At 56.6% G+C, this 21,951-nt stretch overlaps 2 protein-coding genes across 34 annotated transcripts in view; one reads left to right on the top strand and one right to left on the bottom strand.

Annotated features, from left to right (window-relative positions):
• LOC127039339 (zinc finger protein 135-like) overlaps positions 1–21,951 on the top strand; it is a 1,030,205-nt gene that overhangs the window by 742,993 nt on the left and 265,261 nt on the right. For 3 of the 19 annotated variants that reach the window (XM_050932791.1, XM_050932781.1, XM_050932780.1), the window contains exon 1: positions 18,416–18,511. The exons of 6 other annotated variants lie outside the window; for them this stretch is intronic. The gene's annotated coding sequence lies outside the window, so the exon portion shown is untranslated. Of the gene's footprint in view, positions 1–16,416; positions 16,514–17,300; positions 17,423–18,415; positions 18,557–21,259; positions 21,395–21,951 lie in introns of those variants that run through there. 10 more of the 19 variants (XM_050932801.1, XM_050932804.1, XM_050932802.1 and 7 more) reach the window with 9 other exon arrangements.
• LOC127039391 (zinc finger protein 501-like) overlaps positions 2,994–21,951 on the bottom strand; it is a 298,864-nt gene continuing 279,906 nt past the window's right edge. For 6 of the 15 annotated variants that reach the window (XM_050933076.1, XM_050933078.1, XM_050933080.1 and 3 more), the window contains one exon: positions 2,994–4,507. In XM_050933076.1, coding sequence (XP_050789033.1) covers positions 3,378–4,507 — 1,130 coding nt within the window. In that variant the 3' untranslated portion in view covers positions 2,994–3,377. The other 9 variants (XM_050933075.1, XM_050933090.1, XM_050933077.1 and 6 more) reach the window with 7 other exon arrangements.

Here is a 21,951-nt window from a genome sequence, read left to right as displayed (position 1 = left end):
TCAAGGTCCCTTCCAGTCCTAGAGTCTATGAATCTCTGAATAAAATCGACTAATTTCTGAAAAACTGAGTGTAGCATTGGGAGCAGCATCTGAGGTTTTCCTGTCTAGCCGGCTTGTTTCCTAGAATGAACGCTCCTTGAGTGGGGTGATCCACAGGGAGTAGCTCAAACCTCCAAAGTGTCTGACCAGGGGCAGGACAGTAGCCCAGTAAGGGAGGGGTGTGACAGTGACATCACAAAGGCCTTTTGTAGGACCTCAGACTATCGGTCAAAGGTGGTGACCTCACAGAGAGATGCTGACATCAGCCAGGCAGGACAGGGGCGAGGGGCCAGGGAAACCTCAGAGACCCCTGTGGTTTTGCTTCAGCAAGTCTCCTTCTCCAGGTCTCTCTTTGAGGACTGAGGGAGTATTCGGGTTCACGTACATGAGCGCCAGGAGGAACCTGTTTTGAGTTTTCTCCTTCCCTTGTAGTGATTTTACTAGAAAACAGCCGTCCCTGTTTAGAAGGTAAGAGCCTCCTAGGGGTCTGAAACCTGTTCAGTCTGATCTACCTGGTGAGAGTTGAATTCTAGGCATGGAAAACACGAGCTTAAGGAGGCAGTATTGTGCACCTGGGATTTTGTCCTTTAGAATCACTGGGGACATTAGGGTTTGTCCTTTTTGTTTCACCTCTTCCTCCATCCCTCTCTCCCTCCTTTCTCTTCTTCTCTTGCGCCCTTTGTCCTTTTACCTGTTCTCCTCCCAACACCAGGAGGGTGTGTGTGTGTACATGTGTGTGTTGCGGGGGAATGCTCTGCAGCTCCCACTGTGGGAGGTCCACCCATAAATGTGGGGCTGAACTATTGCTCGGGTAGTGATCCCCACCAGTGACCTGGGCCATCCCTCAGCCTCCCTGGTGAGATCCCTCAGCCTCCCATCCTCAGTCTCTACCCTGATTGGCTGAGCAGGGGGTTATTGACAGGGAGGTGACTCAGCTCCTTGTTGTTCTCTTTTAAGACCAAGGAAATAAGTCAGAACCAGTTCTATGTTTGATGAATTTTGCTGCTTCTCTGCATTAATTGTCTCTGAGCAGTTGATGATTCTCTCTAACATTGCAGTTCTCCTCAAATACTTGCTGAATAATTACTGTGCACGGGTGCTAGTTTGGAGCTCATCTAAGAACACTTTACTCAGGTCATTCAATGTCTGAAATTCAAGATCCGATGGTTAGTTTCAAAATCAGGGCTCTTAGGTGCTATTCCCAACTCTGCCTCTGACTGGCTGTGTGACCTAAGACAAGTCAATTCTCCTTTCTCAGCCTTAGCTTCTCCTTCTTTCAAGTAGAGATAATAATGATCCGCTCCTACCTACCTCACAGTGCGTGGAGGCAGGGCCCGCTCTAGGTTTTTTGCCGCCCTAAGCAAAACAAATTTTGGCTGCCCCCACCCCAGCCCTGGGCTCCCCGCCACACTCTCCTGCTGACCGAGCACTGGGCTTCCCCCCACCTGCAGCCCCCTGCCACCCCAGCCCTGGGCTCTCCCCACCCAACACCCCATGCCAACATCAGTTTGTTCTCCCCAGTCCACCCAGGCTGAGCTGCTCCCTTTTATACTCCATCTCCAGTAGGAGCATGCCCAGAGAGGGTGAGGGGGTGTGGCCTCTTCAGCCCACAGGGTGCAGTTAACCCTAGCAGTGCCAGTGCAGGGTTGAGGAACCTCATCAGAGACAGCATTTCCCAAATTTTGGGATTAGCCAGGAGATCTCTTCAGAGGTAACCTCCTGTAGGGACTGAGTCACAAATACCTTGGGAACCAAATACCTGGGCATTTTGCCTAGTTCGAAGTCACTTGCTGTGGAATTCTATTCCTGGATCATCTGAGACAATATTGACTTAAACAATCGAACTACCCGGTGACCATGTGCACTTACTTCCGTCAGTTGCACCATTTGGGGTCTGCTGCTGTTCACCTTTTCAGAGTGGAGATTTAAAAACAGACTGTTTCTCTGATAATATGTCCACCAGCTATGAGTATTCTCTCCTGTTGACTGAGCTGTATTTGAATTTTCTCCATGTCATCATGCAGGGATAGGGGAAAAAACAAACCTAAAGTAAAAAATGATGGTCATTTGCCTGAAATTTCCCAATAAATCTGAGCTACAATCTGTCAAACACCACTAACATGCAGTTATATGACCAAGGAGCCTTCATGAAAGATAGAAAACCCATATCACAAAGAGGTAGAAGACACTTTCATTTTAATTTAAAGTGAAATTCCAGACTAGGTTACATCTGATGTCTCAGAATCAGGATGAGAAATTCTCCCCTGATCCACTGAAACCTGCTTCACCCAGCGCTGTCTCATTAGTGTTATTTACAGAAGTTTTAGCACCTACAGAATGGGCGGAAAAAAAAGCTGACCTTCCCAGAAGTGGCTTTGCCAATAGAGGGAAAAGGGGATTTGAACAGTGCTTGGGATCCATTTGAAATCCCCTTCCAGGTCCGTGACACTTTCATTGCCTGCCAGAGTGACTCTGATTTAGGATCAAAGACGTCCAAGCACCATTCCCAAGCATGGACAGCCAAGAACATGACCTCACCGGACACATTGGGAAGTGAAGGAATATAAAGGGGTGAACTCTGCATGACTCAGACACAAGGTAAGAGTTCTGGGGTGATGGGGAAGGACAGAATCTGAGTCGCCCCACCTCCTTCCAGTGTCACAGAGCCTGAAATGACCCTTATTTCCCTGACACTGCTCCAGCTCTTCATCATATTTAAATATATTTTACATGAGAAAAAAAGTCAACAAAATAACTGCTGTTCTGCACAATCCAGGGTAATGTGAGAACAACTGGGAATGAGACAATCTGTCCTCAGAGAGGAACTTGACATCTGGAACAAAAACTTTGCACTGGGAAAAGGAGTATAAATGTGAATCTCCAGGTTTGTTTAGACAAGGAAATGTGATGGTGGTTAGGTCAGATCAGGAGGAAATGTGCTAGATAACCCCACCCACTATCCATGGCCCATGTCTTTACTGCAAGAATAGCTGTCTTTTTACATCAGGAAAGTGAACTCAAGCTAGCTAACTCCATGGCAACCACAGTGATGAGACCCAGGTAGATTTTATCTCAACGTAGCTGGTTGAAGACACTCCCCATCTCCCCCACCTGGGGTGATGACATTCCTGGTAGAAAGGACACCCACTCCCATGACTCGCAGGACAATGGAGTTGATAGAAAGGACCACAGGATGCACCCCAAGGACGGGCGAGCTTCAAAAGTGCGCAACTCGTGTGGGAGCTGAGGGACTACAGTGGGCAAAAGATGCAAACGGCCTTAACAATCACTATCTGGGAACTGTCAAAAGAATTGAAGAAAAAAATCTTCTGACAGGTCTAGAGAAGGTTTTTATGAAGTTTGTCTCCTTTACGGATTCTCTGATGTTTAGAAAGGCCTGAACTATGAGCGAAGCTTTTCCCACACTCGCAGCATTCATAGGGTCTCTGCCCGGTGTGGATTCTGTAATGTGTAATAAGGGTTGAGCTCCGAGAGAAGCTTTTCCCGCACTCACTGCATTCATAGGGTCTCTCTCCCGTGTGGACTCTCTGGTGAGAGATAAGGGAGGAGAGGTGAGTGAAACGTTTCCCACAGTCACTGCATTCATAGGGTGTCTCTCCTGTGTGGATCCTCTGATGCATATTAAGGTTTGAGCTCCGAGAGAAGCTTTTCCCACACTCACAACATTCATAGGGTCGCTCTCCTGCGTGCATTGTCTGATGAGAGGTAAGGGAGGAGGAGTGAGTGAAACGTTTCCCGCACTCACGGCATTCATAGGGTCTCTCTCCTGTGTGGATCCGCTGATGTATAGTAAGGTTTGAGCTCCGAGAGAAGCTTTTCCCACACTCGCAGCATTCGTAGGGTCGCTCTCCCGTGTGCATTGTCTGATGAGAGATAAGGGCTGATCTCTGAGTGAAGCTTAGCCCGCACTTGCAGCATTTGTAGGGTCGCTCTCCTGTGTGGATTCTCTGATGAGAGATAAGGGTATATCTCTGAGTGAAACTTTTCCCACACTCACAGCATTCATAGGGTCTCTCTCCTCTGTGTATTTGCTGATGCCTGCTAAGGGCAGAGGTACGATTGAAGCTTTTCCCACACTCACAGCATTCGTAGGGTCTCTCTTTTGTGTGGATTATCTCATGTCGAATAAGGCCTGAATGGTAATTGAAGTTTTTCCCACACTCACTACACGTATTCTCTCGCTTCTGCATGAGGATTTTCTCCTGGGACGTAGTTTCCTTGAGGTCCCTGTGAGTTGCCTGACAATTAATGGGTTCATCCACTCTCTCCTCTGAGTGGTTTCCCTGCTCTCTCTCTGGTCTGTGGTAACTTTCATCAGCTTTTCCCTGATCACGGGGGCTGGACACGCTCCCTTTGGATCTTCGCAGTAATTCCCCTTGCACTTCGGCAAGCTCAGCATCTTCCTGGTGAGGATTCTGCTCCTCACTCTCCCTCACCACCCCATCACCTGCCAGAAGGAAGGAGAAATCTCAGAATTGGGGATGGAAAGGCAGAGAGCAAACCCAAGTAAGTGCCGGAGAGACAGAAAATAAAAATCAGCGACTGAATTCCCACAAACTCATCCCCATAGAGGAGAGTGGAGGGGATAAATTCTGCTCCACACCCAGGACCGGCCATTAGAGTGGGCCGTACGTGTGCCTCACCCAAGGGGGTGCCGAGCGCAGGGTTTGGTTTCCCATCTGACCTGCTGCCGAGAGGCTTGCTGGGCTGATGAAAATGGCACAGGGAGGCAGATAAGCAGCTGCGTGGGGGAGTGGGAGAGACCTGAGCTGCAGGGGGCAGTTGGACAACCAGCCGTCAGAGCCAGGTGAGTGCTCCAGAGCAGAGGGGCCTCTCCACACACACAGTCCTTCACACACACCCATCAACATACACGCACTCCTCATATCCTCTCCTCCACACACACACACACACACACACACCAGGGCTCCCTGCATGCAGGTCACTTCCCCACCTGGGCTATGCTGAGACATCATGAGCAGCTGCTCTCCTGCCCTCCGCCTACACAGCCTGCAGGAAAAGTGACCTGGGTGCAGGAAGCCCTGACGTCGCTCCTTGCTCCCCTCTCCCAGCCCCCCAGGGCTGCGTGGGGCAGGGGAGCAGCAGTCCAGTGGGGGAGCGAGCAGCAATGCCAGCTGCTTTGTGCATCTAGGTCAGGGTCCCCACTTGGGTGCAGGAGGATGCAAGCGTTAGGGGCAAAGGGGGCACAGTGCAGGGGTTGGGGGCTCAGGGAGGGGCAGGTGTTAAGGTGCAGGGGGTATGCACCACGCAGGGGTTCAGGGTGCAGGAGGGAGGTGCAGGGGGTATGAGAGAAGGGGGCACAGTCCTGGGATTAGAGGCACATGAGGGAGGGGAAGGGGTTGGGGTGAAGGGGGCACAGGAGGGGGCAGGTGTTGGGAGGGGCTGGAGGGGGCAGAAGTTAGGAGTGAAGGGGGAGCAGGTATTTGGAGTGAAGGGGGCACAGTGCAGGGGCTGGGGGAAAGGGAGGGTGGGGAACCTGGCGAGCCCATGGGGGACAGAGGGAATGGGGGGGTGCCATGCCCATGAGAGCCAGGGGCACCAAAATGCAAGTTTGCCCTGGGTGCCATTTCCCCAAGGCCGGCCCTGCCCACACCCCATCCGAACACTCAGTCGGAAGGGAGGCAGCTCCAGCCAAGGTGTCAATCACCATCTGCATTAAGCCAGGAGTGAGATCTGCTGGGGACTGTCCTGAGCTCACAGAGTATGTGTGGGGAATCCCAGCTGGTTCTCTCAGGCACTTACAGTTTCTGGGTTGGTTTAATGTTTCCTCACCTGTCCAGGGACTTCTCAGGATCTTGCTTTCCTCTGAATCCTGGATATCCAGGACCCACGGCTCTTCCCCTCCTTCCAGCTGGGAGATCACAGAGGGTTTGGAAACTGGAAACCCTGCTCAAGGGAAAGAAAACAAGGGAGGCAGGAGGGTACTTTGCCCACCTCTGGTATAGATGGTGACTAAACTTAAACCTCTGCGAACCAGGAAATGAGAAGTTAATGTAAACGCCCCCCTTCCAATGCAACCTTAACTTTGCCCCCAACCCTTAACCCTGCAACTGGCAAGAACCACTGAGGATGGTTTTGTGTGGGCCGTGCAAAGGTTAACAAACTGCTACAGGGACTCAGATATTCAGCTCAATGCAGCAGTAACAGGATGAATTCTATGGTCTGTGGTATAAAGGACGTCAGAGCAGATGACCTAATAGTCACATCTGGCCTTCAAAGCTGCGAACCTATAATCGATCCGAGGAAAGACTAAGAGAACGTGCCGTCGTCTGTGCTGTGTTCACAGATGGGAATCCCAGCATCTATCCGCATGCCTCCAGCTGTGTGCACTGGGCCAGCTGTAGCTGTGACTGGCCGATGGAGGGATGGGTTGCAGCAGCTGGGCAGAGTTGTGCCTGTGCTACGCAGAGAGGTGCATGTGAAACTTGGGGGACCAATTCTGCCTCATTTCTGTGCTGAGTGTTGCAGGCTGTGTCAGCAAAGGTGCCCAAGGGTGTGTTCTTGCCATGGGGATTGTCAGCACCCTGGTGGCGTATGTTGGAGTGATCTGTGGGGCTTAGTGAGGGGTAAGTGAAGGCAGGGACTCACAAGGAAAACTCAGGTTGAGGGCAAAGGGGTGGTAACACTTTGCAAGTCTGAGATGGTCTGTGTGCAGGAGGTTCAGTACTGGAGAGCAGCCCAGGGGGAGGAAGCTTCTGTTTGCTATGATGGAGTTGAACCCGATTATCTTAGCAAAGAGAAGTGGTGAGACTTTCTGCTGGACTGCTCTGTTCCCAGAGCGCTCTGTAACAGGGGAGGGCAGAGGGCTAGTGTGTGTGTCACTGGCATTTCGGGGCGCTGCTGAAACCGGGCAGAGCAGAGGTGGCATTTTGGGAGTGGCGTGAACCTTAACTTTTCATTTCCCCTTCTAAGAACCGAGGGGACAGGAATCCTTACCCGGCAAGGTCACCTTCTCATAGTTCTCCTGCATGACGTCTCTGTAAAGGGCTCTCCGAGTGGGGTCTACCAGAGCCCACTCTTCCCTGGTGAAATACACAGCCACCTCCTCAAAGGTCACCAGCCCCTGAAAGAGCAAGAGTCCAACCATCAATACCTGCTGCCCCACTCACAGCCCCACTATTCACGGGGGAAAGCAGCCAATCAAATGGAAGCTCGGAGAGAGAAACAGTCGGCAGAGTCCTATCCCCACACTGCTGAGAGCAGCCAGGGGCAGCACGGTGAGAGAACAAAGAGAGACCCCTTGTCTCTGCCTGCTGATCCATCACACACCTACTAGCCAGGGGCTGATACAACCCCATGGTAGGAACCCACCACCCTCCCCACTGCCAGCAGCTGGATGTGAGGGGCCGGGACATCTTCCCTGCACCTCCCTGGTGGGGGCCCCCTTTCCATGTCACACCAGCCCCTGGCTAGCAGGCTGAGGGCTCAGCACTGGAAGTCTGGTCAGTTTTCCCAGCCCTGCCCAGGGGGTTGGTTTCTCTATTTCCTGTTTCACAAATTAGGGAATTTTCTCCCCCAACACCCAAGTGTTTGTTCTGAGGATCTAGGCCCACGTTAAACAAGTCCCAGCAGGTTTATCACACTCTGTCCCCCTCCCTTTCCTCACCCAGCGTATTCCCTGCCCCCGCCAGCCCTAACTCCCCAGAAGTTGCCACTTCTTCAGTATTTCCTGCCCCTCCCCCTCTAGCAGGAACCCACCAGCAACCCCCCAATAACCCCGACCTGAGCTGGCGCCACTGCAGCCAGAGAGCTCCCCCGGCCGGGCATGGAGGGGTTAATGCCTTCCTGTGCCCCGCAACCCCCCCCCCGCTCTCAGCTGCTCCAGCCCTTTCCTGTGTCCTGCAACCCCCCCACCCCGCTCCCAGCTGCTCCAGCCCCTTCCTGTGCCCTGCAACCCCCCCACTCTCAGCTGCTCCAGACCCTTCCTGTGCCCTGCAACCGCCACCCCCGCTCCCAGCTGCTCCAAACCCTTCCTGTGCCCTGCAACCGCCACCCCCGCTCCCAGCTGCTCCAACCCCTTCCTGTGCCCCGCAATGCCCCCCCGCTGCTCTAGCCCCTTCCTGTGCCCCGCAACCCCATCCCACTCCACCCACTCCCAGCTGCTCCAGCCTCTTCCTGTGCCCTGCAACCCCCCTGCCAGTTCCCAGCAGCTCCAGCCTCTTCCTGTGCCCTGCAACTGCCCCCCCCCGTCCCAGCTGCTCCAGCCCCTCCCTGTGCCTTGCAAACCCGCCCGGGCTGCGGCGCTCCCCGGGGTGTCTCCAGGGGCTGGGGGGGGAGGCTGAGTCCCTGCTTTTCTCCTGCTCCCTCCGGGCTGAGGCGGCTTCCCGCATGTCCGAACCCCCGTGTGAGGGGGACGGGGGCAGGGCCAGGCCCTGGGAGGAGCTGCCCCTTCCTGCCGGCAGCGGGGCCACGGCTGTGAGCGCAGCGCAGGGGCTGCTCCAGCCCTGCAGCCCGCGGGGCAGCGCGGGGGGGCGGGGACACACGTGGGGCTGACACGCTCCTGCTGGGGGGGTGTTATTACGTGGGGGTCACAAGCCCCCCCAGCTCTGCCGCTCCCCGGGAAATGCCGGGTGGGGGGGTCTGAGAGGCACCACCTGGGAGAGGGGGTCGGGCCGGGGGAAAGGATGAGCGGTGTGGGGACAGTCAGGCTGGCCCTGGGGACCTCCCTTCCCTGGGCTAGGAAAAGCGGAAGCGCCCCCAAGGCAGGCTGGGAGATGTAGTTCCTGACTCTCCCTGGACCGGAAGTGACGTTAGGTGAGAGAGCACAAGCAGAGCTGCAAACGCGCGCGAGTCGCTCCGGCTCTGCCTGGCTCGCGCGGGGCCGTTGGAGCCTCTCCCGGGGCCGGACAAGGGTTTTGTGTCTCCCGGCTCTGGGCATGCGCAGATCGGGTGGAGCAGGAGAGTTTGTGCTGGTGAGACCCGTTAACCCCCCAGCACCCAGCCCGGGAAAGTCCTTGCCCCAAAGAGATCACAATCCAAGTAGACAATGGGTAGGAGGAAAACAGAAAGGGGCTGTGACTTCCCCAAGGTCACCAAGCAGGTCAGGGACAGAGCCAGGAACAGACCCTGTTAACGCCAGAGCCACATCACCCGCAGCTTGGGAAGGTCCCCACACCCCATTGTATTAGGCTGCAGGAAGAGGTGGTTTGTCCATGGATGCACAGGCTGTCTTGGCAGGGCAGCTCAGCTGTGGTCCCTGCACACAGCTGGGTGTGTGTGTCATGGGTCAGGAGAAGTCAGTGTCCAGTCCTGTGGGGTTGTGCTCCTGGCTCATACCTCCAGCACTCACTGCTGCCCCTCCCTTACCAGCTGCACTGGTCAGCCAGCCCCAGGCCTCTGTGAGGTCAGTGCCCCGCCCACCCCACCACTTCAAACCTTCAAACAGGGACATGGTGCACCAGTGCCAGAGTGCACTAGTGTAAAGTCTGTCTGTACTAAGGGTTTGCACCAGTGCCTAAAACACCAGTATGGCAGAGACCTTCAGTGCCCAAAACAGCAGTACAGTAGCACTAGAACTGGGATCTAGTTCTAGCTCTGTCACAGACCTAGCACACATCAATGTTTTTCTTCTCAACTTTAGTCTCTTTACCCAGCTGCCCACTCACTGGGGTCTCCTCTCTCTCCACAGCTGCTCACCACTAAAATCTGTGTGCGTGTCACCAGAGCTGAGCTAGTTCAGCTCTGGAACAGTCTTACAAGGGGAGCTGTGGAGTCTCTTTTCCTGCAAGTTTTTAAGAACAGATAGGACAAAGCTCTGTCAGAGATAATCAACATATACTTGGCCCTGCCTCGGCAGAGACAGCTGGACTTGATGACATCTTGAGGTCCTATCTAGCCCTACCTTTCTAGCATGCTATGCAATATATACGTATAAAACAACATCCAGAGAAAAACCGCACGACAACATGAAGTCAGGCCGTTCAAAAAACACCACCACCACAAAAAACTACATTGCACAGCATAAAATGACACAATACTAAGGAGAAGAAAGCAACACAATGCAAACTAACACAACTTAGGACCAAAGTTCACAATACAAAATAACAACTCAAACCAACATAACATAGACACAAAACAAGCTAAAGCAAAACAACGCATCATAAAACTATGCAACACAACATGGTACATCATAGGTCCAAATGGCACGATGCAAAACAGCTCAGCGTAGAACAGGGCACAGCACAAAAGAGAATTATTTCAATGTAGGCCTGGAAGAGATCTTGAGAGGTCGTCTACTCCAGCCCTCTGTGCTGAGGCAGAACCAAGTACCCCTAGACATTCCCAGACTGGTGTATCTCTAACCTGGTCTTAAAAACCTCCAGTGAAGGGAATTCCACAGCCTCCCTTGGAAGCCAATGCAACACAGGCCAAAACATCACCGTACACACACATGCTGGGCTTGTGCATAAGGGGAGAGGCAAGAACTGAAACAATCTGGGTTCAGTTCCCAGTTTTGCCACAAATTCTCCACGCAAACTTGAGCAAATCACTTCAGCTCTCTAAGCTTCAGTTTCACCATCTGTAAAATGGAGAGTCGCCTCCCACCATTGGCCTATTTAGCCTTTCAGCTTTTTGGGGCAATGCCTGTCCCTGTGGGTATGTCGACACTGCAGTCAAACACCAGCGGCTGGCCCGTGCCCGCTGACTTGGGCTCACACGGCTCAGGCTGTGAGGCTGTTTAATTGTGGTGTCGATGTTCCGGCTGGGGCTGCAGCCCAAGGTCTGGCACCCTCCCACCTCGCACGGTCCTACAGTCTGGCTTCAGCCTGAGCCCAGGCATCTACACTGCAATTAAACAGCCCCTTTGCCTGAGCCCTGTGAGCCTGAGTCAGCTGGCATGGGCCAGCTGGGGGTTTAACAGCAGGGTAGAGATATCCTTGGTGTCTTTTCCGCACCTGTCACAATGGGAACCCTGATCTTGGTCAGTGTCTGTGCAGAGCCCTGCACAACAGGAAGCCTGATCTCAGTTGGGGACTCTGCAGCTCCCAGCATTACAGGATCCCTGATTTTGTTTAGGGCCCCTGCAGCAACTGGCAAAAATGTGGGGACAGGATCTCTGTCAGGGTCTGTGCAGTGCACAGTACAGTGGTGGGGTGTGATCTTCGTTAGGGTCAGTGCAATGCCAGGCCCAACGGGGACACAGATCTCAGTCGAGGTCTCTGAAGTGCTCACAACAATGGAGGCAGCGGTTTGGGTCACAGTTGTGCGCTGCCTGGCACAAGGGGGGCTGTGATCTCGGTGCAGGTCTCAGTTTTACCTGGCACAACAGTGTGGTCTGATCTCACCTGGGGTCTCTTCAGTGCCTGGCAGAACTAGGCCCAGATCGCAGTTGGGGCCTCCGCAGAGCCTGGCAGAACAGGGCCACGCTCAGTACAATAGGAGCCCTGATCTCAGTCACACACCTGGAGAGAAAAGTGGGAAGATTTTTGAGAATTTGAAATCAGTATTTGAGAACTGAGGAAAAATTGAGGCACAAACAAAGTATTTGCCAATATAAGGGACAAGCACCAACATGTGGGGAGATTTTATGTCACCATTCAACAGTTCAAGAGAAAAGAGGGGAAATTGGAGGGGATTATACAGGGATATTGAATCAACAGCAGAATGGGACGGATTCTTCTTGCCTCACACTCACAGGGCCAGGAGGGAGCCCTGGGTGATGTCTTTTCACAGGGGAAAGGAGCAGGGCTGGAGGCAGAAGGTCGCTGGCTGTGGGGAGGGGCTGGTAGTGGGGTCTGGGAATGTGACTAGCAGGTGATGGGGGGAGGAGTAACTGGACTGGGAAACCTGCAGCTGCTCAGGCTTTCTGATGGGGAAGCAAAGGGAAGGCACATGTGCCCTCATGAGCAGTTCTGGGGAGTCTTTTGGGGGCTCCTGGAGTAGGCAGCAGAAAGGTGCAGCCTCACCACCAAGTCTGTTTCACTGGAGGAGAGTAGGGGCTGCAGGGTGATCTCCCACCTCTGTGCATCCAGCAGCCTGTGCTCTCCCCTGCCATGCTGGAGCCTCCACATTTATTTAGTGACTCTCCTCCAGTGAAACAGACTGTCCTGCCCCTGGCCAGGCACTTTGGAGGTTTGAGCTACTCCCTGTGGATCACCCCACTCAAGGAGCGTTCATTCTAGGAAACAAGCCAGCTAGACAGGAAAACCTCAGATGCTGCTCCCAATGCTACACTCAGTTTTTCTGAAATTAGTCGATTTTATTCAGAGATTCATAGACTCTAGGACTGGAAGGGACCTTGAGAGGTCATAGATTCCAGTCCCCTGCCCTCATGGCAGGACCAAATACTATCTAGACCATCCCTGATAGACATTTATCTAACCTACTCTTAAATATCTCCAGAGATGGAGATTCCACAACCTCCCTAGGCAATCTATTCCAGTGTTTAACTACCCTGACAGTTAGGAACTTTTTCCTAATGTCCAACCTAAATCTCCCTTGCTGCAGTTTAAGCCCATTGCTTCTTGTTCTATCATTGGAGGCTAAGGTGAACAAGTTTTCTCCCTCCTCCTGATGACACCCTTTTAGATACCTGAAAACTGCTATCATGTCCCCTCTCAGCCTTCTCTTTTCCAAACTAAATAAACCCAGTTCTTTCAGCCTTCCTTCATAGGTCATGTTCTCAAGACCTTTAATCATTCTTGTTGCTCTTCTTTGGACCCTCTCCAATTTCTCCACATCTTTCTTGAAATGCGGTGCCCAGAACTGGAAACAATACTCCAGTTGAGGCCTAACTAGTGCAGAGTAGAGCGGAAGAATGACTTCTCGTGTCTTGTTTATGTAACCCTTCTGCCCCTCTGAGTTGGCAGCAACAAGGGCCAGGTTCAGTATCCAGGGGTTCCGTTTCAATAACCCAATGCCAAACCAGCTCGAGCCCCCACCCAGTGACCTGGGAAAATCTTACACACACCCCTAGGCGCCTCAAAGAGGCAATGCTTCCCCTCTCGCAAGCACAGAGTCTCGGTGTAGCAGAAAAGGTTTAATACATGAGATAAACAACAAACACTAAATTGGGAAAACACCTCAACTAGAGTTCATAGACCAAACCGTGAGCAAAGACCCACCCCAGGAAATTGGGCTGTGTCCTCTTTCCTGGGCTCTTGAGTCCAGCAAGCCCCAAACCACCCACATTCCCAAAAGTCCCACAATCCCAAAAGTCTCTGTCCTGGGTCAGTGCAGCCCCAAAGTTTGAGAGTCTATCTGCAGAGGTCCCTCCCCCCAGCCTGGGTAGAAAGGGGCACCTTATGTGGTCCGGGGCCAACTGCCCTGCCTCTCCGTGGGTTCTGCTCCCGCCTTCTCCACTTTACCATTCACTCCACTCTGCTCCTCCAGCTGTCCTTACAAACTGCTCTGCTGCACCAGCTGTACTGTGGGCTGCTCCAGTTGTCCCTGCAAACTGCTCGGCTCCGCTCGCTCTGTGGGCCGCTCCACCTGTCCCACAGCTACTCCGCTCTGCCAGCTGCTCTGCTGCCACCAGCTGTCCCGTGATCCGCTCCAGCCGTCTCCACAACTGCTCCACTCCACCAGCCGCTCTGTTCCACAGTATAGCTTCAGGCTCCCCCACTAGTTAGCATAGTGCTCTCAGCTCTTTAGTAATTTCAGCTCTTTAGTGATTTCAGCTCATAGTAGGGGAGCCCCAGTGCTCGTGCACCATTAGCCAAAAGTGAGTTCAGCTCAGTAACCTATATCTGGATTCTTAAGGAAATAAAAAATCAACTCTGACATTCTACAGTGGGGAGAGGAGGATGTGCAATTGGTATTCCAGGCCCTCACAAGGATCCCATACTATCAGGTACACACACCAATCCCCAACCTCTCTCCCTTCATGGGGTTTTGGAACCCATGTCCCATGTTTAGCAAGTACCACCCAACTGAGGTTGAGTCATCTCTGTCAGAAAGCAGTCCCACAGCTCCCCATTCATCCAATCAGGGTGACAAACTTTTTTTTCCTGCCCCAATAATAAAGAAATTGGGGATCCCAGAGCTGTTAAAATAACCATCCCAGTCTGCTGTGGGCTTATGCTAAGTGGAGGGTGGATGCCAATGCAAATCTTTCCCCATCCTTTGAAATTCTTGGAATTCTTTTCACATTCCCTACAATTCACCACCAGATATCAGGGTAGCGCTCATCCTGACTCTCCTTACACACCTAACAATGAAATAAAAAAAAAAAGAACACGAACAAACCCTGTCAGTAACGGCTAACGTCCTAGATGGGAAATCAGCAGCGGGTTGAAGTGGGGGGAGTGCACAGTCTGAATGTGTATGACCCGACCCCAGCCCCTAGCTCCACATAGCGGTAGGGCTTGGCACTCTCTGTGCATTGGTGTGGTGGCTGAGGGGTTAACCAGGCAGTGACAATCCAAGTTGGTTCCCTGAGTCAGTCTCACTCCTGAGGAGATTCTGCACCAAAAAAAATCTGTGCACAATATTATAAAATTCTGCAAATTTTATTTGTCAATCAATAAATGTGGAGACTCCAGCATGGCGGGGGAGAGCACAGGCTGCTGGACGCACAGAGGTGGGAGATCACCCTGCAGCCCCTACTCTCCTCCAGTGAAACAGACTCGGTGGTGAGGCTGCAACTCTCTGCTGCCTGCTCCAGGAGCCCCCAAAAGACTCCCCAGAACTGCTCATGAGGACATATGTGCCTTCCCTTTGCTTCCCCATCAGAAAGCCTGAGCAGCTGGCCCCGGGCAATTTGAAAGGGCCCGGGGGCTCCTGCTACCACTACCGGCAGCACAGCGGGACTAAAACTATTCCTGCCCACCCTAGCTCTGCATGGCGCACCACTCCCAGAAGGATCTGGCACATCCCTATGGCCCCTATGTGGTGTGTCTCTCGCACGCTGCCCCCACCCCAAGTGCCAACTCTGCCATTGGAACTGCGGCAATGGGAGCTGCAGGGGTGGTGCCAGCGGGCAGTGGTGCCAGGAGACCCACGCCCCCGAGGCCTCCTCCATGTAGGAGTTGCTTGCAGATGGGGGTGTGGGTCACTTTTGGGAGCTGCCCAAGATAGGTGCCACACCCTAGCCCTCTGCCACAGGCCAGATCCCACACCCAAACTCCCTCCCAGACCCTGCTACTGCCCCCCTGAACGCCAACCCCCTGCCCCAGCGAAGATCCCCCACCCCACCCACACCCAAACTCCCTCCCAGAGGCCACCACCGCCTCCCTGCACCCCAACTCCCTGCCCCAGCCCAGAACCCACACCCAAACTCCGTCCCAGAGCCTGCCGCTGCTCCCCTGCACCCCAACTCCCTGCCCCAGCGCAGATCCCCCACCCCACCCACACTCCCTCCCAGAGCCTGCCGCTGCTCCCCTGCACCCCAACCCCCTGCCCCAGCGCAGATCCCCCACCCCACCCACACCCAAACTCCCTCCCAGAGCCTGCCACTGCCCCCCTGCACCCCAACCCCCTGCCCCAGCACAGATCCCCCACCCCGCCCACACCTAAACTCCCTGACAGGGTCCGCCCCCACCTTCCCTGTACTCCAACCCCCTGCCCAGCCCCCGAGCCTGCACCTCATGCACTCAAACTCCCTCCCAGAACTCGCACCCCGTCCAGCACCCAAACTCACTCTCACAGGCTGCCACCGTCTCCCCCCACCCCCTGCCCATCCCAGAGCCTGCACCTCATGTACCCAAACTCCCTCCCAGAGCTTTAGGAGGGCGGGCGGGGGGAGCGAGGAAGGAAGGGCAGGACTTGGACCCGTTCTGGGCATCACCAAAAGTTATATAAACCTGGTGACGCTGAGCTGGAGCCCTAGTCACTGCACATCTCTCTCCTTACGGGGGGGACTCTGTGGGGCCGGGCGCTGCTGGGGGTTTATTCCTTCCTTTCATGGCTGTGGAAGGGTGAACAGGGAGAGAATTTGCTCCTCTGTTCTCTGCGGGGCACACAGGCAGCGGGTTATTTCCAGGGCTGTAACAAACACAAGCTAGCAGAGGGGGGGAAGGGATTTCCCGCAGGATCTATTCCCAGGGCAGCTCCCAAGCTGTGCCCTGGGGAGCGGTGCCCAGGGGATTTAGAGGCTTTAGAGGCAGGTGACTGACACGTGCTGGGTCCCATCTCCAGCGCTGAACTGACACGTGCTCGCTGCACTCTCAGCCGGGGGCTCCTTAGTCTGATAGTTCAGCAGCACCAGCCCCCGCCCCTGCTTTTCCCCTGGGGAGCCCCAGCCCCTCTCCTGCCCCCTCCGGGCTGAGGCGGGTCCCCGCGTGTCCAACCCCCCTGCGTGGGGCCGCGGGGCAGGGCCAGGCCCGGGGAGGAGCAGCCCCGCCCCTTTGTGCTGGTGTGACGACACTTTGAGGAACTCTCCGGTTTGGCAATAGGTGCAGTTTCTGCCCCGTTACACCGGCAGCGGGGCCGTGGCCGGGTCGGGAGCGCAGCGCGGGTGCTGCTCTAGCCCTGCAGCCCGCGGGGCAGCGCGGTGAGGCCGGGGGCAGGGCCCGAGGGGGTGGGGACACGCGTGGGGCGGACACGCTCCTGTGGGGAGGGGCCGGGCCCGGCTCCCTGGTTCACCCCCTGCCCGGGGGGTCCCCGAGCTCCCCGCGGCCGGAGCGGGGCTGCGGGGGGTGAGTGTCCGTCCCGGGCGGGCGGGAGCGGCTGGGATTTGGGGGAGCTGGGAGTTTGGGGTGCGCTGGGGGGGTCAGGGCTGGGGGGAGCTGGGAGTTTGGGGTGCGCTGGGGGGGTCAGGGCTGGGGGGAGCTGGGAGTTTGGGGTGCGCTGGGGGGGTCAGGGCTGGGGGGAGCTGAGAGTTTGGGGTGCCCTGGGGGGTCAGGGCTGGGGGGGAGCTGAGAGTTTGGGGTGCCCTGGGGGGTCAGGGCTGGGGGGGGAGCTGGGAGTTTGGGGTGCGCTGGGGGGTCAAGGCTGGGGGGAGCTGGGAGTTTGGGGTGCGCTGGGGGTCAGGGCTGGGGGGGAGCTGGGAGTTTGGGGTGCGCTGGGGGGTCAGGGCTGGGGGGGAGCTGGGAGTTTGGGGTGCGCTGGGGGGTCAGGGCTGGGGGGGAGCTGGGAGTTTGGGGTGCGCTGGGGGGTCAGGGCTGGGGATTGGCGGGTGTTTAGAGGTCACAAGCCCTCCCAGCGCTGCCGCTGTATTAAACCGCTCCCCGGGAAAAGGCGGGGGGGGGGGGGCGGTCTGTCAGCAGGGGAAAAGGAGGAGGGGCGGGGAGACGGTCTGCCTGGCCCCGGGGCAGGCTGGGAGATGTAGTTCCTGAGTCTCCCCGGACCGGAAGTGACGTTGGTTGGGCGCGAACAAGCCGAGTTGCAAACGCGCGCGGACCGCTCCGGCTCTGCCTGGCGCGCGCGGGGCCGTTGGAGCCTCTCCCGGGGCCGGAGAAGGGTTTGTGCCGTTGGGCTCTGGGCATGCGCAGATCGGGGAGGGGGAGAGTCCCGCATTAACCCCCCGTGGGGCCGGGCGGGGGCTGGGAAAGGGGCGGGGGGGAAATGTCTGTGCAGCCCGGACATGGCGGGGGGGAGCAGAGCTGGTGACCCCCGAGGAGCGGGGAGAGAAAGGGGGGGCTGAGATCCCCTCGGATTTACCGCTGCCCCCCCGTGGGGACCCCCCTCCTCTCCCGCCCTGCCCCCTTTCTCCCTAGAGAACAACGAGCAGCACCCAGGGTGACCCCCCCTCCCCCAAGCCCCTGAGAAGTTCCCTGTTCCCCTCCCCCCATTGTGCCCCATTTTCTCTGCCCTTCGCCAATGGCCAGTTCAGATCTCAGGTTTGGGGTGTTTCCCCCATTTTCACCTGCAGGGATTTGTCCTTGTGTGGGTGGGAAATGGTTCCCCCGAGTGATTTCTGAGCTGGGCAGAGGTTGGGGGGGCCCTGAGACAGGGACACCTCTGGGCTGGGCAGGGGGGGGCCCCTCTCTGCTGGCAATAGGGCGGGGGAAGGGCCAGGAAGGGGAGGGAGGAGCAAGTGTTCCCCATAGAGACGGCCCAGCCCCAGGTTTCCTAGTCCAGCTACTCTTCCCTCCCCATCACCTGTTAGTCACATTCCCAGACCCCACTGCCAGCCCCTCCCCACAGCCAGTGACCTGACTCCAGCCCCGCTCCTTTCCCCTGTGAAAAGACATCACCCAGGGCTCCCTCCTGGCCCTGTGAGTGTGAGGCCAGAAGAATCCGTCCCATCCTGTTGTTGATTCAATATCCCTGTGTAATCCCCTCCAGTTTCCCCTCTTTTCTCTTGAACTGTTGAATGGTGACATAAAATCTCCCCGTATGTTGATGCTTGTCCCTTATATTGGCAAATATTTAGTTTGTGCCCCATTTTCTCCTCAGTTCTGAAATACTGATTTCAAATTCTCAAAAATCTTCCTGCTTTTCTCTCCAGGTGTGTGACTGAGATCAGGGCTCCTATCGTACAGAGCGTGGCCCTGTTCTGCCAGGCGCTGCAGGGACCCCAGCTGAGATCTGGGCCTTTTTCTGCCAGGTACTGAAGAGACCCCAGGTGAGATCAGACCCCACTGTTGTCCAGGTAAAACTGAGACCTGCACCGAGATCACAGCCCCCCTTGTGCCAGGCAGCGCACGACTGTGACCCAAACCGCTGCCTCCATTGTTCTGAGTACTTCAGAGACCTCGACTGAGATCTGTGTCCCCGTTGGGCCTGGCATTGCACTGACCCTAACAAAGATCACACCCCAGCACTGTACTGGGCACTGCACAGACCGTGACAGAGATCCTGCCCCCACATTTTGCCAGTTGCTGCAGGGCCCCTAAACAAAATCAGGGATCCTGTAATGCTGGGAGCTGCAGAGTCCCCAACTGAGAACAGGCTTCCTGTTGTGCACGGCCCTGCACAGACACTGACCAAGATCAGGGTCCCCATTGTGATAGGTGCGGAAAAGACACCAAGGGTATCTCTACACTGCCATTAAAACCCCCCACTGGCCCTTGCCAGCTGACTCAGGCTCACCAGGCTCAGGCAAAGGGGCTGTTTAATTGCAGTGTAGATGTCTGGGCTCAGGCTGGAGCCAGGCTGTAGGACCCTGCGAGGTGGGAAGGTGCCAGAACTTGGGCTGCAGCCCCAGCCAGAACATCGACACCGCAATTAAACAGCCCCACAGCCTGAGCCCGTGTGAGCCCAAGTCAGCGGGCACGGGCCAGCCGCCGGTGTCTGACTGCAGTGTAGACATGCCCACAGGGACAGAGAGGCGTTGCCCCAAAAAGCTCAAGGGCTAAATAGGCCAATGGCGGGAGGCGACTCTCCATTTTACAGATGGGGAAACTGAAGCTCAGAGAGCTCAGCGTTCCATCTCCATCAGGCAGGGAGGGGAGTAGCTGGAGTTGTAGGGACGGGAAGATCAGTGGGACACGCTTGTGGGGGGGTTGAACTGTCTCTGTGCAGCCAGGAAATTACTGGGTGGAGGGGAAATGGTGGGCAGCCCCCAACCCCACACAGCAGTAGGGCTTGGCACTCTCTGTGCATTGGTGTGGTGGCTGAAGGGTTAACCAGGCAGTGACAATCCAAGGAGGTTCCTTGAGTCAGTCTCACTCCTGAGGAGATTCTGCACCAAAAAAATTCTGTGCACAATATTTTAAATTTCTGCAAATTTTATTTGTCACTAAATAAATGTGGAGGCTCCAGCATGGCAGAGGGGAGCACAGGCTGCTGGATGCACAGAGGTGGGAGATCAGCCTGCAGCCCCTACTCTCCTCCAGTGAAACAGACTCGGTGGTGAGGCTGCACCTCTCTGCTGCCTACTCCAGGAGTCCCCAAAAGACTCCCCAGAACTGCTCATGGGGGCACATGTGCCTTCCCTTTGCTTCCTCATCAGAAAGTCAGAAAGCCTGAGCAGCTGGCCCCGGGCGATTTGAAAGGGCCCAGGGGCTCCTGCCACCACTACCGGCAGCACAGCGGGACTAAAGCAGAATCCTGCCCACCCTCGCTCTGCACGGCACACCACTCCCAGAAGGATCTGGAACATCCCTATGGCCCCCGTGGGGAGTGTCTCTTGCACGCTGCCCTCACCCCAAGTGCCAACTCTGCCATTGGAACTGCGGCAATGGGAGCTGCAGGGGTGGTGCCAGCGGGCAGTGGTGCCAGGAGACCCACGTCCCCCATGGCTCTTTCATGTGGGAGTTGCTGCCAGATGGGGGTATGGGTCACTGTTGGGAGCTGCCCAAGATAGGTGCCACACCCTAACTCTCTGCCACAGGCCAGATCCCGCACCCCGCCCACATCCAAACTCCCTCCCAGAGCCCATCACCACCCCCCTGCACCCCAACTCCCTGGCCCAGCCCAGAGCCCACATCCTTCCCATACCCAAACTCCCTCTCAGAGCCTGCCACTGCCCCCCCTGCACCCCAACCCCCTGATCCAGCCCTGATCCTGCATCTCACCCACACTCAAACTCCCTCCCAGGGTCCGCCCCCTGCCTCCCCTGCCTCCCAACCCCCTGCCCAGCCCGAGCATGCACCTCATGCACTTAAACTCCCTCCAAGAATTCGCACCCCCTCCTGCACCCAAATTCACTCCCACAGGCTGCCACCGCCCCCCCTACACCCTGCCCATCCCTGAGCCTGCACCTCATGTACCCAAACTCCCTCCCAGAGCTTATGGGGTAGTACGAGGGCAAGGAAGGAAGCAGGATTTGGACCCATTCTGGGCATCACCAAAAGTTATATAAACCTGGTGACGCTGAGCTGGAGCCCTAGTCACTGCACATCTCTCTCCTTACGGGGGGGACTCTGTGGGGCAGGGCGCTGCTGGGGGTTTATTCCTTCCTTTCATGGCTGTGGAAGGGTGAACAGGGAGAGAATTTGCTCCTCTGTTCTCTGCGGGGCACACAGGCAGCGGGTTATTTCCAGGGCTGTAACAAACACAAGCTAGCAGAGGGGGGGAAGGGATTTCCCGCAGGATCTATTCCCAGGGCAGCTCCCAAGCTGTGGCCTGGGGAGCGGTGCCCAGGGGATTTAGAGGCTTTAGAGGCAGGTGACTGACACGTGCTGGGTCCCATCTCCAGCGCTGAACTGACACGTGCTCGCTGCACTCTCAGCCGGGGGCTCCTTAGTCTGATGGTTCAGCAGTACCAGCCCCCGCCCCTGCTTTTCCCCTGGGGAGCCCCAGCCCCTCTCCTGCCCCCTCCGGGCTGAGGCGGGTCCCCGCGTGTCCAACCCCCCTGCGTGGGGCCACGGGGGCAGGGCCAGGCCCGGGGAGGAGTCGCCCCGCCCCTTTGTGCCGGTGTGACGACACTTTGAGCAACTCTCCGGTTTGGCAATAGGTGCAGTTTCTGCCCCGTTACACCGGCAGCGGGGCCGTGGCCGGGTCGGGAGCGCAGCGCGGGGGCTGCTCCAGCCCTGCAGCCCGCGCGGTGAGGCCGGGGGCAGGGCCCGAGGGGGTGGGAATACGCGTGGGGCGGACACGCTCCTGTCGGGAGGTGCCGGGCCCGGCTCACCCCCTGCCCGGGGGGGGATCCCCGAGCTCCCCGCGGCCGGAGCGGGGCTGCCGGGGGCGAGTGTCACGGGCGGGGCCGGGAGCTGCAGGAGGAGCCGGAGCGCGGCTCGGCTGCAGAGCTCGGAGCCCAGGCTGGGCCCGGGAGCGAGGGGAGGGGGAGCCGGAGAGTGGATCTGGGGTGTCAGAGCCGAGCGGGGGGTGGAGCGGCTGGGGTTGGCGCGGAGCTGGGAGTTTGGGGTGCGCTGGGGGGGTCAGGGCTGGAGGGAGCTGGGAGTTTGGGGTGCGCTGGGGGGGTCAGGGCTGGGGGGGAGCTGGGAGTTTGGGGTGCGCTGGGAGGGTCAGGGCTGGGGGGGAGCTGGGAGTTTGGGGTGCGCTGGGAGGGTCAGGGCTGGGGGGGAGCTGGGAGTTTGGGGTGCGCTGGGAGGGTCAGGGCTGGAGGAGCTGGGAGTTTGGGGTGCGCTCGGGGGGTCAGGG

Source organism: Gopherus flavomarginatus, chromosome 23, assembly GCF_025201925.1.
Source record: "Gopherus flavomarginatus isolate rGopFla2 chromosome 23, rGopFla2.mat.asm, whole genome shotgun sequence".
NCBI lineage: Eukaryota > Metazoa > Chordata > Testudines > Testudinidae > Gopherus > Gopherus flavomarginatus.
Note: the sequence above shows the minus strand (reverse complement) of the source record. Positions and strands in the feature narration are given on the sequence as shown.